The sequence below is a fragment of the Mesoplodon bidens genome (genome assembly GCF_964165515.1).
Source record: "Mesoplodon bidens genome assembly, chromosome: 18".
Classification (NCBI taxonomy): Eukaryota; Metazoa; Chordata; class Mammalia; order Artiodactyla; family Ziphiidae; genus Mesoplodon; species Mesoplodon bidens.
Window position 1 is genome coordinate 24,473,385 of NC_138175.1, and position 15,563 is coordinate 24,488,947.

General features: G+C 40.2%; 1 protein-coding gene across 2 annotated transcripts in view; it reads left to right on the forward strand.

Moving 5' to 3' along the window:
* Positions 1-326: 326 nt before the first annotated feature.
* The window catches only part of CDH8 (cadherin 8), a gene marked incomplete at both ends in the record, with an annotated part of 357,413 nt that continues 342,176 nt past the window's right edge, over positions 327-15,563 (forward strand). Inside the window, one exon of one of the 2 annotated variants that reach the window (XM_081216876.1) lies at positions 327-584. In XM_081216876.1, coding sequence (XP_081073002.1) covers positions 333-584 — 252 coding nt within the window. The remainder of the gene's footprint in view (positions 585-15,563) is intronic. The other variant, XM_081216875.1, reaches the window with a different exon arrangement.

The following is a 15,563-nucleotide window of genomic DNA, read 5'->3' on the forward strand; positions in this document are numbered from 1 at the left end:
CAGGTCCACTTTCTTGACTCAAGGGTTTGGGAAATGCCTACTATTGTTCATGTACATGCTTTTGAAAACCAGTGATTTTGTTTTAAAACCTGTTGCAGTGGACCTTTATCTTTCTTCCTTCTTGTTTTTGCAGGACATTTCAGTGAGAAGGAAAGCCAATGGATCGTGGTCTTAGAAAAGCTGCTTAGACGATGTCTGTTTCCCGTGCTGTAAACACATGGCAGAGCTGTGAGTAAATGCTCGGCACTGCATGATGAATTGGATGGCTGCAGACCAGAGGCAAACAAAATAATTGTCTCATTTTCGTGGTGATTTGCTAAACTGGGGGGACCATGCCAGAACGGCTAGCGGAAATGCTGTTGGATCTCTGGACTCCATTAATAATATTATGGATTACTCTTCCCCCTTGCATTTACACGGCTCCGATGAATCAGTCTCCAGTTTTATTGAGTGGATCCCCTTTGGAACTAAACAGGCTGAATGAAGAACAGCGGATTTTGAACCGTTCCAAGAGAGGCTGGGTTTGGAATCAAATGTTCGTCCTGGAAGAGTTTTCTGGACCTGAACCGATCCTTGTTGGCCGGGTAAGCTTCATTTTTAAGGTCCCAGTTTCGGGATCTGTTACTGATCCTTAGACCTTTAACATTAGGCTTGTCACAGTTGTTGCCACACTCAGCTCTAAGTACTTTAGGCCAGATGGTTAGTTAGTTTACCTGTTGGTTTCTTTAGGAATATGAATAATCTCATGATAATAGATTTAAATGTAAACTAACTTCTCTTCTCTGGAAAGCTCTTCCTCCCCATCTCTCCCATCCTCCCCATCTATTATATCATAGCTTTAATAACACTTGTGTAATGCATACACAAATAAGCTTTTTCATTCTCGTTTCACACAAGAAATCTGCATACCAAACCTTTCCTGTAACTTATAGCACTTGGAAGAGGTATGCATTTTTGCTCAGTTTGAATTTCTCCCACCTGGATTCCTAAGATGTTATTTTGTTCCATTTTAGTTTGAGGCCATGTATCTCCAATTGCAGGTAGATTTTTCTCCTTTTTATGTTTCTTTTTGTTGTTTGTTGGTTGGTTCAATTATTAACCTAGGATGGGGAAAGGGAAATTCTCGGAGTGGGTGCTTAGCAGTGCTTTGTACTTACTGTAACTCAGTGAATTTTGCAATAGGAAACTGTTGCATTCATTGTCAGATGGAATCAAATGTATAGAATCAAAATTTTAGCTTAGTGGTGTGCGCGTGTGGTGTATGTGTGTGCGCGTGCGTGCACATGCATATATGTGTTAGACTGGATTTACATTTGTTTTGTTGCTTTTGGCAGGTTAGACAAATGTTCCTTGTGTGGATAAGGGCTGCCTGCTTTTCAAAGTTTCACTGTGGGTTATTGAAGACTATACATGTTTATTCCTCAGAATCGCTCATAAGCTTCTGTTAATTTTAACACGCACCATCATCATAGGTAGAATTCCAATTACGAGCCTGCCAAGGACTGATTTTCCTGATAAGTCAGATTCAGAAGTGAATCATGCCAATATTATGCATTTCCCAAATGCAGTGATATTAAAAAGAGAATTAAATATTGATCTTCAAGACTTGAGTTAACACTCTGTGTCTCGCTAGGAACTTCTGATTCCATTCCTGCTTCTACCTCATTGTCTTGCAACGCAGATTGAGCCTCCCCAAGGATTATGCTTTTTCTTTTCATGTAGTTCTACTTGGACAAGGGAAATCTGGATGAGGTGGTGTCATGAATCATTCAAAGAATATTTATTGAGCCAAATACCTTTTTAGGCATATGGGGGTATATCAATGAACAAAACAATGATCCCTGCCTTCAAGCAATTCACATTCTGGTCAATACTGTTTTGTATTGAGCACTATCATAACAGCACTTTGTAGGCACAGTCCTGTTTGATTTTAGCAACAGTTCCCTCTGCCTCGCTCTTTATATGTATATGTGTGCATATGTACATATATACAAAGAATACGTGTATAAAACAGGTCCACGTTCCCTTCTTTGTAAGTCCAAAATACAAAAAGTTTTTTTTTTTTTTTTTGCGGTACGCAGGCCTCTCACTGCTGTGGCCTCTCCCGTTGCGGAGCACAGGGTCTGGACGCGCAGGCTCAGCAGCCATGGCTCACGGGCCCAGCTGCTCAGCGGCATGTGGGATCTTCCCGGACCGGGGCACGAACCTGTGTCCCCTGCATCGGCAGGCGGACTCTCAACAACTGCGCCACCAGGGAAGCCCCCAAAAGTATTTTTTTTAATATGCTTGATACACACTCAGGTAGCAGAACTGACTGGAGGCTATTTATAGTCGTAGTGCATCCCATTACTGTGACTGTTCATATATTTCCCAGCAGAAATGTTAATGTGTTTGATTACAGGGTGCTGCCCCAGACTCTGCTGAGGGTTTTGTTTACTATACAGTTTATCTACCTTAATACATTTCTAAATGTGAAAACTTCTCAGTTCCAAAACATCTGACCCAGTGTGTTTTGAATAGGGGCTTCTTGACCCCATTATCTTTTTTTGTTGTTGTTAAGTGCAAAAATTGAGACTTAGGTGGATTAATAAAGTAAACCAAGATCGCAGAGCTAGTAAATGATCTGAATCTGAATCAGGTTGGGGATTCCCAAGGCCATAATTTTATCCCTGTATCCTGTTACATCTTAGTGACTAGTTACCATGTATTTAAACTATAATTTGCACTTAAGAATTATTGAGTATAAAATGCAGAGTTCTTAAATTCCTATGTTCTGGATATTCAAAACTTCTTTAGCAAGCCCTAAGGCAAAGCGTTTTCATACCGTATGAAATTCTGGGTATACGGTACATGCACACATATATAATTGATGGATATTTTCTCCTTGTTTCTATTAGTGAACTCTGTGGAGGTCTATTACACTGATGGTATCTTGTGTAATATAAACAAACTTGCTATCCCCAGAAGAACTTTCCATTTTTATCTGAATATAAAAAATAATTAAATTGGGGTTTGTTTTAGACTCAGGCTCTAATGACTAATTTTGCCTCCATTCTTTAAATGTAGCAACAGAGAGAGAGACAAACAAGGTGGCATTTACTGTCCTTTTTTGACTTAGTAATATGAGAAATCCATGCTTCTTTGAATGACAGAAACGTTGCTAGTGAACCCTAGGATTTTGAAACGGCCAAAGTGGTTCTGATCCTTGATGGCTGCTCTTCACATGGCCAATCCCCAAACGATTGTTAAATCTGAGTTAAACTTATTTCTGAAGAACTTTTTCTGCAAACATTTCCAATCATATATATTTCCCCTTAAAGAAAATTGCTCCTGAATTATTACAGCTTGGCCTTTGAGGATCTTGAGTTGTAGCAAAGCCCAAAATGCATTTCGGGTGACTGCTGCTGATTATGAGTCAGGCTGAGTGTGGGGAGGATCCGTATCAGGGTGCCCACGGCTGCTTTACAATGTTTTATCTCTGTGCACGCTCTTCCACGTCTGACTCTAAAGCACTTCATCGCTGAGCTTCTCCCCAGGAACTGGCTGAGAAGCATTAGTTACTTGTGAGCATGCCTGCTCTGTAAAAGGCCCTCCTGCGAATCACCATGGTGGGGGCCTCGGGCCTGGCACACTGAGTTCAAGCTCAAGGGCAGAGCCAGCTTTTAAGTGATTGGCTCTTCAGAGCTTCACATATACCCTTACATCCTTTGTTGTCTGTTTTTACTATATTGGTAGGCAGCTAGATGCAGAGAAAGAACTAAGCCTTAGAGATGGACTCTGAGAGGTTTGAATATTGGCTTTGCCACTTCCTGGATGTTTACCCTGGGAAAGTAACTAAAGCTCTTCAAGGGTTATCCAAATAAGATGAATACAAGTAGATAAGAATAATTTATGCACAGTGCCTGCACGTAGCAGTTGTAGTCATGATTGTAGTCTTAATTGTGTGTGTGTGTGTGTGTGTGTGTAGTTGGAGTGATGGACAAACTGGCAGCTACATCACTAGGTGAGCACAGGACTCTGGGAACCTAAAGAGGGGCCCTTTCAATTAGCCCAGGTTGCTTAGGATGGAGGTGATGTTTGATATTTCCGTGTGTCTTGAAGGGTAACTGTCACTCAGCTTGATGGCGTGGGGTGGAGTGGGAAGTTAGGCGCCCCTGCTGGATAGATTTCGGCTTATGCAACGACATGGGAATAGGGTGGGATGACTGAGGGTCCCCTTGATCAGAAGCAGCATAAGCCTGTATGTTTCTCAGTGAATTAAAATGAAGTTGAAATCTGTATTCTTACAGAGCCTTCTCTGCCCCATTCTGTCTAAAATATAAACGTCGCATCTCTGATATTTCATACCCTTTGACTTTGCTTTATTTTTTCTCCTTCCTGATGATCACTGTCTCACATACTCCATACTTTATCGTGTTTATGATTTGTCTCCTACTAGAATGTAAGTTCTACAAGGAAAAGGATTTTGTCTCCTTTGTTCTTCACTGAATATCCCCAGAACCTAGAACACTGCCTGCATATAGGGAGAGCTCAAAAAAATTTTGCATGAATAAATGAATGAATAATTCACCTAAATAATGGAGGAATTTATAAAATAAGATAAACCCAACCAGCTTTAATACAAATAGCATTTTTCAGCCAAAGGGGCAATACATTGCTGTCATGTTCTCCTTTTCAATTGTTTATTTTAGAGACCTGCTGGGTAGTTTAAACATTGTTTCTATGTATTGATTTTAAAAGTCCTTCTTTGAGATAGTAATAGTGATAAGTTAATTTGTTAAAACAAGTAAGTCTCCTTATGAAGGCTGCAGAGTCTTCTCTCTGGAGGCTGTCCCCCTTACTAGTGGCGTGAAGCAATTCAGGCTGGGGATTCCATTATCTTCCAGTTCTTCTGCAAACTTACATTTGTGCTTATGTCACAAACTAGATCAAAAATCTTTCTGAATTCTTGAAAAGCAAATAGCAGCTAAACAGACAACACTCCTGGCTCCAGCTCTCTGTGGTACAAGGTGGTCTGGAGCCTGTTTGTATACACACATAAATATTTAGATTTCTGCATTGCCCAGGACCTCCTGTGTTGACTTTCTCTGCCAATTCTGGAAGAGAATAAGGTGGTACATGAGACCCTTCACCCTATATTCTTATTTGTCTGGTTTTGAAAAGGAAGAGAAGGAAAACCCATGGTGCTTTTCATAAGTCTTGTAACCGAGACAAAAATGTTGTCCTTGGGTTGAAATGTGCATGGGTTCTTTAAGGCTGGCATCTTGATGCCATCATGAGAGCCCTTGGCTGTGAGTCAGGAAGGTGATCGATCAAGTCATTACACAAATATTTATTGGGCACCTACTATCTCCTAAGTGTTGTTACCAGTGGATTCTCAGTTCTGAGCAAACACAGATCCATGCCCTCTGTCATAATGGGCTACTAGGGGGAGACAGATGTTAAGAAAATAATCATAATGTGACATATGCCATGTCAAAACTGAGATAAGTACTCTGAAGTGAAGGAATATGGGTCTATGGAAGCTGGTCTATTTGGTGGGATGATGGAATCCTCCCTAAAGGAATCACCTGTGAGCTGAGATGCTAAAACCATGAACTAAGGTGCAGGGTTGAAAAAAGACAGCATTCCCACAGAGGACATAGCATATGCACAAGACTATTTAAGGAGCTGAGAGAGGGTCAGAGTAACTGGAAGACAGAGAACTAGGGTTGAGATCTTTTGAATCAGGTAGAAAGATGGGCAAGGATCTCTGGAGATCTGGCTTCTGTCTTTTTTCCCCTCTGCTCTAAAGGAACTGGAAGAGAAAGTCACACAACGTCTCTCGGGCGCAGTTTCCTCACTTGTAATTGTATAGTGGATTATGGAATTATATTTAAGACACAGATCCCTGTGGAACAGGAAAAGAAAGCAATCTAAAAAAAAAATGTGTGCAACCTCTCTACCCAAGTTCCTTTACCTCTTGTTCTGTGGTTCTGTGATCCTCTGTTCCTCAGACGGTTTTATTTTGGGAAAACATGGTTTGCTTTCCAGGTGGTCAGAGTTCTATCCTAAATCCTCTTTCTTACATAAACTCCTCTGCTCTCTTTCCTCCCTTTTCCCCTCCTACCTGGATTTCTGAGCAGTTCCTTATTTGGATATAACTCTCACTGGTGATGCCACATCTATTTATAATTCTCTCCCTCCAAGGTACTGACTCATTTTCTCTCTTTAAATTTGACCTTCTAACCTTCCCTCTTCCCCGTAACTTGGAAATCATTTGGGTGGTGCTTAGTATGAAGGACACGGGGTGCCAAATAATTACACTATATTACAGTTTACGGTGTGAGCGGCTGGTGAGAAAATTGCACTTGACATGCCATTATTTTTGCTGGCTGTTTGCATGTTAAGAGCACTGGGCTACGCAGACACAGCCAAATTGTATCTTTGGCCTTGCGAGAACAATTCACTGTCAGTTTCGTGAAGCTTCTGCCTACTCAGACAGAGACTTGTGCACCAATAATTTGGCAGGAATGCAAGTCAGCATCGCATGTCTCAATCTGACCAAACAACAAGGGTTGTCTGCCTTTTGCCCAGTGTCCCAACTTAGAAATAACAGGCATCCCAGAGCTGTTGGAAGTCTTTTGATGCTGATATTAAAAAAATGGAATAGTATTAGTCACGTGTGTTAGCAGAAACCCTCAACACACACACACACACATGCACACACACATACACACGTACACACAGCCTATTAGCTGACTTTGTACATGAGTAAAATCCCAAGACAGCTCCTAATTCTTTCTCTTGGTAGCCCCCAGACTCTCACTGTTTCTTTTCACCTCTGCTACAAAGGTAGATGGAGGGGAAGGTCACACAGCCTCTCGGGCACAGCCAAATTGAATCTTTGTTCCTTACCAAGGGACCAAGTGAGAGTGTGTATAATCTGCTTATCTCTGTAGATGCCTTGAAAAGTAAATTCATGCAGACTTACAAGAAGAGTCTTGCACATTTTGTCGGTCCTCTTGAAGAGTCATCTCATTTAGGCAGATACTTTTCCCACTTGAAGCAAAGTGCTAGTAGTTACATGTTTGTGGGTGAAAAAGCCAGATTATGTCACCCTATTTTATGAATAAATAGCACCAAGGTATTCAATGTGGAAAAGAAAGAAAGCAGAGAATTGATTCCTATCACAAATATGAAGCCAAAGCTCAGAGGGAAGAATTGGGCAAACATAAAGGCTGCACAACTGGGAACGCTTTCCTTGCATCACATAGCAGAATAGTATGAATCATCCAAAAATGGTTAAAATTTAGAACATGGAAACATGATTGCAACTGAATAAATATCAGAAGCAAGATATAAAATGTGTAGAGAATATAATTTTAAAATGCATATGTGATATGAACAGAGTACCTGGCATGTATCTATTACGATATGTATGTGTACATAAAAAATATAATCAAACATTAACAAAAATAATCAACTCCTTTGTACCTATCACTCTGATCATCCATATTCAACAATTTTCACAAACAAAGTCAATACTCTTGATTTTAAAAACTAATATAAGGAGAATCCTAATCGTATCTATAACCACTATCCACTATAAAGATTTCCCCAATTGAAAACAATGTAAGATTATAAAAATCCCAAATGTATGATTCCATCTAATGAATAAATAATAATCATGTAGCCTTAATTAAAAACAAAATAAGGGGGGACTTCCCTGGTAGTCCAGTGGTTAAGAATCCATCTTGCAATGCAGGGGAACATCGATTCGACCCGTGGTCAGGGAACTAAGATCCCACATGCCGCAGGGCAACTAAGCCCGCGCACCACAACTAATGAGCCTGTGTGCCACAACTAGAGAGAAGCCTGTGCACTGCAACGAAGAGCCCACGTGCCGCAATGAAAGATCCCGTGTGCCACAACTAAGACCTAATGCAGCCAAAAAATAAATAAATATGAAAAAACAAACTAACAAAATAAGGGGTTAATGCCTGACATTAATTCATATTAATAACTGTACCACAAATCAATAAAAGGAAATATACCAATATACTAAAACTTTTTTTTCCAATATATGTGGTTGGATTATCTTTTTTTTTCTTTTTTTATAATTTTCTGCATTTTATTTTCTAGGCTCTGCTATTATTACATTGTAAAATATAATAAAATGAGAGAAAAATAAATGACAAGGTTATATTCAATTTTTTTAAAACCAATGCCATCTATTCATAGCAAATTCACGGGGACCATCATTTAATGTGAAATCGGTTGGTAAATATTAATAGAATCTTTTTTATTTTTTAAACCACACCTGTGTTAAACCTTTGGAAGTTCAGTCTCACCAATTAATAAATTAAAGTGCCAGCAATATTTAATCATTTTTATGAAACAATGAAGAGAGAAAGAACAGCCACAGTCTTGCTGCACTGCACTGTTATATGCATGTTAAATGACTTTCATTACCATGGAACAGACCACATATTAACCAAAAATTGAAGATTTTGTACTTGGCCTTGAAATGGGAAACTATCGTATGAAGATTTTGTATTTGGCCTTGAAATTGGGAACTATCTTTGGAGTCTTCAAGTAATGCAGTCAGCCTGCATGTTGCGTTGCTTTTAACATTTCAGTAAGTAAGAATAGTGTAAAAACGTTATTTAAGGTACTATGTTATTTAAGAAAAAGTGTTAACGGCATTTACAGGATCTCATTTGGCCTGGCTAGACATGTTTTCTACATAGCAGTTTCTTTAATATTTCAGCATTTTTCATCTGTACATATTATTTCTATTATAGTTAACTTAAAATCACCCGCACGTGCACGCATGCGCACACACACACACACACACACACACACACACACACACACTCATCCCTTGGCATAATTTGATTATATATATTCCTGTTCCTAACTAAGTCTTTGAATATTTTGAAACGTATTAAAGACAGTGTTGTCAATATTCAAAGATCTGAATATTTCATTAAAATATAGGTATGTTTTCTCATTAGCACCAGCTATTATCTCACTCACATTTCAAAACATTTAAGAATCTTCTTAGATGTATCTAGGAGGAGAACTAAAATACACTACATTCTTATTAATCAAAGCGAGGGTCTGTAAATTAGCAGAAACATTGTCACCTGACAGCTAGATTGAAATGCAGAATTTCATTCTTACTGAATCAGAATCTGCATTTTCACAATAGCCCCTAGGTAATTCCTATGCACATTAAAGCATAAAATACATGTTTTTAAAGAAATCAGTCAATCATCAATTAATCCAGGGATAGTGCAAGTCATGCTTTTTGCTCTCTGCAGACAGCCTGAGTACATTTTGAATACCACTCAACTGAAGAAAAGAGTCATGGAGCTGGTGTTTGCAAGAGCCCCAGGCAAGGTTGTGGGTAGAAGCCGCTGCTTATCTCATTTGCACCCCTGTAGTAAGTGCTGGACACAGCAGGCTGTGGCACCAGTTTGCACATGGGACTCCCCTGTTTTGCAGGTGACAGCAGAGGGAGGTTACTGTCTGTGGAACACCCCTCCCCAAACTTGATGAGTTAACAGGAACTGTTTCCTGCTCATATCCATGGACTTCTTTTTCTGCTGCATGTATTTACCACAGCGCGGCAGATGTGCTCTGAAATCTGCAGAGCATCAAATGTCACTGGGCTTCCGTGGGAGACAATAGCGGAATCCAAATGAGCCTGATCAGAAGGGCTGAGGAATATTGGGGGAACAGCGGGGAATAAAACACTGGATGCATATTTCTATTTCTCTCTAATCCTAAAAAAAATAACCCAGCTGTATTGTATAGATTATTATTATTATTATTATTATTATTTTTGGCTGTGAATATCTAGTGGAGACTGTGAACTTGATGACATTAGCCAGAGACATTAAAGTAGGGGAGAAAAGGAGGGTTAAGTATCTATTAAATGTTTACTATATGGTAGACACTTTATAAAGTTTTCTCGTTCAATCCTCCTGGCAGCCCCCTGACGAAGGTACCATTCATTATTCCCCGTGCCAGATCTGGAGAGAGGCACTGAAGGGAAGAGTTGTTTGCATTAGAGTTTACAAGTGAATAAGTGATGAAGCCAGGAGTCAGACCGGGCGTGGTGATCTTTGAACTTATTCCTGTAATCTCAGCAGCACATTGTCACATTTGAACCCCGTGCGGAAGGGCTCAATGTGCTAGGCTGCCACCCCAATTTGTAGATGAGAAAAGTGAGGCTCACTGAAGTTAACCGACTACCTATCTGTATGGTCTCCAGACTAGATGTAAAAGGTTTAGTAAGCTGTAAGTAGACATTTAGTGATATCTATCCAATTGCAAAGCCACTACACCTTTTTCTTTGCATGCGTCTCTCTATGCTTTGGTAGTCAGAGACAGAGGTGGATACAAACCCCTTGAGAGAAGAAAAAATGTCCTTAAGACTAATGCATGTGGTGGCTCTGTTTTATTTCCTTTATGGGGAGATGAAACTGCCACAGTCTGGGCCTGAGCAGGGCTGGTACCATGTACAAGGTGATTTGTGGGTTCTTCTCCAAATGTAGGGGCTAGCCCAGTGTCTTTCTTTTTGGCATTATCATTTACAGATACACATTTAAGATGATAATGATGATAAAGTAAGAGATAAATGATGAAGGAGTAGCAGGAGCAGAAGAATATTTTTCCTGAGCATTTATAAGGCATCTTGCTTTGTGCGTTAAATATATTTATAGATGTTGTCTCCATTTTGCAGGTCAGACAATTGCGATGTTGGAAGTGAAGCGAATTCTCATTGGTTAGGTGACTACAGTGAAATGATTCTAGCTGTTTTCTGAGTTGGGCAGAGTTCTTAACTACTCCAGAGCTGTAGCATTAAGTTAGCTCACTGGAAGCTTTGCCACAACTGGGCAATTTTGTGGGTTTTCTTTGAACTGAGAATCACCAGAACAGTGAAAAGAAGAGCAGAATAGTTGAATGGGATGAAAAAGAAAATCTTGCACACATAGACAGGTGCTAAAAGAAGACCAAAACCTTGTACCCTCCAGTTGCTTGAACTGTGTTAATGCTAAATAATTTAGTAACAATTCCCTGTACACTTGGAAACTGAACTGGTGGACAATATTACAGAGGCTCCAGAGGTGGGATCTATAATTTACTTAGCTCTCTTCAGTGACTCACCCAGTGCCTTTTGCAACTCCAAGAATCTTTTTCCAAATGGATATGTGCTTCTCTGTTTCATCTCTTCCTTGCCAGCTCTTATCATGGTGACCTTCCTCTGGACAGTTCTGGTCATGTCCTTTGTTACTGGTGCACTTTGACCACTGAGAATAACCCCCTCGTGCCTTTAGCAGATTCTATGAGGAAAAGTAATTTGGTGAAAGAGCAAACATGGCTATTAAAAATGACCAAATCCTGTAACTCCTCGAAGAAAGCCAGACTCCCCAGCCACTCAGAGGCTTTATTTAGAATGTGGCAGGTTTATTTATAGTGGAGTTTTCTTTGCTTTTATTTTTTATGTGCTTCTGGGAACCCCAAAGTATAAATGAATTTCTCACTGCAGTTTGCCTCTTGTTATACTTGTGTGTGTGTGTGTGTGCATGTGTGCGTGTGTCCTATTATTTTTCTCTTAGAGCAGCATTGCTTTGGCAGAGCTCATCGTCTGAATCTGACCCTGACTTTGCAGGGACATTTGTAATCAGCCTTGTGAGGTGTTTTCAGGAATCATTAGTCATTTGCAGTGGTTGGTCCTATTGATTACAGCCACTGTTCCTCTCATCTTCTCCGCTTTTCCTGCCATTACACTCATGCTGTAAAGGTCTAAGTTTTTTATAGCTGAAACCAAATTCCACATCCCAAGTAAACTATCGGGAATGCATTTAAATGTTTCCAGTTTTTCCTCCATCCACAAGTGGAAGGAAAGACACAAGTTGAAGCTAAAAGACCAAACAAGAAACATAGAGACACACCTGCCCCAACACATAAGTACACACACACAGAATGAGGTGATGAGAGAGGGTCAAAGAGATACAAAGGGACTTCCCCGGTGGCGCAGTGGTTGGGAGTCCTCCTGCCAGCGCAGGGGACACGAGTTCAAGCCCTGGTCCGGGAAGATCCCACATGCTGTGGAGCACCTAAGCCCATGCGCCACAACTACTGAGCCTGCGCTCTAGAGCCAGTGATCCACAACTACTGAGCCCATGTGCCACAACTACTGAAGCCTGCGCACCTAGAACCCGTGCTCCACAACAAGAGAAGCCATCGCAGTGAGAAGCCCAGACACCGCAATGAAGAGCAGCCCCCACTCACTGCAACTAGAGAAAAGCCCTTACGCAGCAACAAAGACCCAACGCGGTCAAAAATAAATAAATAAATTTATACAAGATAATAATAATAATAAAGAACCCCCCCTTTAAAAAAAAAAAAAAGAGGCACAAAAGATAGGGCCAAGCAGCAAATGGACAGTAAGACAGAAATCCTCCATTACAGAGAGGAGGTCACGTGACTGTTACAACATAAGAGAGGACACCAGACACAAAACATAGAAAGTTGAGTGACTTTTGCAGAAACACAGAATTTCAGAAACACAAAGAATCCAAAACAATGAGAAAAAAAGAAAGATTGGGTGAAGGTGAAGATTGAGAGAGAGAAGTAAGGCAGAGGAGACAGTGCATGTGGAGAAAAGCCATATGGAGAGGATTTGGGGTCCACTAAGTGGTTTTCACTAGGCCCAGACTAATTTCTTTCAGTCCCTGGACAGATGGGCTTATGCATACTTTTATGGCATTTCTGATCACACAGGTCTGGTTTTTTGAAAAGAAGTGCGTTTTGATTCTGACACATGGCTTTTGCTGACTAACTGTGGCTGGCAGGACTGGGCATGAAGTCAGAACAATTTGAGTGAACCAACAAACAGGATGATCTTTCTTTTAAACTTTTCCAGAGACACAATTTTGGCTTTTAAAGGTATACACTTTCTAGTAATTGATGCTAGAGACTAAATCATGGGATTTTACCTCAAACTGGTTATGGAGCGTAACAATTTAATAATGAGTCTTTAAGTAAAATCATCACATCATTCCTACTTAGGGAGAATGGCACTAGTTTACAAAAGAAGTGGGAAAGTGGGAAAGGATTATGAGTAAGCCTGTGTACAATTTATGTCTTCTAAAGCTCTCTAAAATTGTGGAATGGGCTTTTGAAACATTGGAAGAAAAACCATTTTATTAGAATTTACATTTTACATTTACAATTTAATTTATACAACTAATTTAAAATAATCTAAAATGGCCATAGAGAAGGCTGAGGTTGTTTTCTGTTTTTGCATTTCGCAAATATATTTGAATAAATATATATTTTAACAGCTTAAGAAAGAGTAGGCAAGGTGCAAGTTGAAGGATATGAATAGGTAGGACCAAGGGAAATAACACTTCCTAAGTACCTAGTGCCTTCCAGATGTACAGAATCTTATTTAGCCTTCACTTGGACCCTGTGAGAGAGGGCTGTTAATATCATCCCTGTGCCCTCTTAACAGATAAAGAATTTTAGGTTTAGAGAGATTTAGTTACTGCCCTAGAATGGCCAAGAAAGTGGAGAATGGAAACTGGAATGCAGAACCAGCTGATCCCGCAATCTATGCTTCTTTCTGCCTACACTGCACTGCCCCCTCACTCACTTTATTTGGTTCTTCCATATGTTTCCTTGCACATGGATACGTTCTTATGGAATATGGAAAAAGTTCTTACTTTTATACAACACAATTTGCTCTTCCAAATATTTCCCTTGATTATCTCAGTAGCCCAAGGAGCCAAGGAGGATAACTGGGATGGTATTCAACCCACATGGAAACTGGGCCTCTGACACCTTGTTCAGTGTTTGCTCTAATGATCACACTGCCTGCACACGGTCCTTTGAGAGGTACCCCCCTGTGGTAACTTCTCTCCATCAGGAAGTGTTGAGGTAACTACTGCAGTTCCACGTTGCACCACAAAGTGGATTGCTTAAGACTCGGACTCCTAAATCCTGCTGCACGCCATTGCCAGGAACTAACAAAGGCCTGGATGGGATACCTTTTAAGTATACCATCCAATCACCTGATTTATGTGGTCTCTTTTAAATCCAAGGACTACATTACTTCCCTACTTAATGCTGCCAAATGCAGGCTAAGAACTTGGATTAATAATAGTCATCCTCCCAGGGGATGTTATTGAATGAGGCTTTCAAAAGCCTGCACTGCCTTGTGACCTCTTAGCTTTACATTGTCCAAGATTGTGTTCCTTTATACAGCCTGGTGCCCCAAGTTCCCCATGATGTATAGTCCAGGCCAGGAAACCATGAATGCAAGAATGTTAGGGAATTCTTTTGTTAACATTTGAGGAAGGTCATTGCAGTCAAATCTTTCTTTAGGAATATTCACCAGGCTGGATTTGGGTGGGAAAAGGAGGACCCAGTCTGTGTCACTTGGCATTTCAAGCCCTGGAATACAATTTCATCCCGTGACCTGACGGAGAAGCTTTGTTACATTTACAAGGACAATTAGCATGCCTGGAAACTGCTCCCTGAGATGTGATAAGGAAGGAAAAGTCTGTATTTGAAGGCTCCTCTCTCCTGAGAGAACTTTTGAGCTAGCTGAAGAAAGGATTCCCACTTTGGAAATGGAGTCTTAGAAGAGTCTTTACAAATGCAAAATCCTCTGATTCTGCTACTCTGTAAGCACCACAAGGTTCTGGCTTTTTCTTTTGAATTTTATAAAAGTGTCAGCACAAGGAAAACTTTTCTAACCCATTGGGTCAGGGGTTGAGTTTAGTTTCCATTCTCCCTCCCCTGAAAGCTAAGCATTAATGTGACTGGATGCAGATTTTCATTTGAACCTCCTTCCTCTTAAAGGACTTGTATTTTCTATTTTACGATTTACTATTTAAAGTATATTGTTGGAGGCAAATCAACTTTTTAGGGGGCATAGATTTCGGTTTGCAGCTCTAGGAGGGAAACTGCCTTATATGAACACAGAGACACAGCACAAAATTAGGAAATGATGTTTAGCACAAATATCTGAAACCATTAGCAAGTTTTCAGTATAATTTCTATCTTGTTTTGTTGTTGTTATAACCACAGTGGCTAACCTATTATTCTCCCATATTTATCCCCTGAGATGAAGAGCTTATTCAGTTCACCATACCCTGCATCACCTCCATTGACCTCTATCAAAAGTACAGGGTCCTTTCTTTTTAAATGAGAACTGTAGTAGCCTTAAGTATTGTGGTAAGGAGTTCCTCTTTGAAGTTAGACAAAGCTGGGTTTTACATCTTGTCGTAACATCCATACACTACAGCTTGTGGCCTTGTGTGTTATTTAATCTTGTTGAGCTTCAGTTTCCTCATCTAGAAAATTAGCTTGCAGGATTTTTTTCCTGTAGGATTCCCCAAGCAATGTGATTATCTTCATTCATTTAGAGGGGACTAAATATAATGGTAGTTGTTTCTGTTTTAAGCCGTCCACACCTTCGACTCTTCTTGTCATTAATTAAAGCTTTTTTTCTGATTGTCATTCCCTAGACATTATGAGGCCCCTACATTCCATGGCCA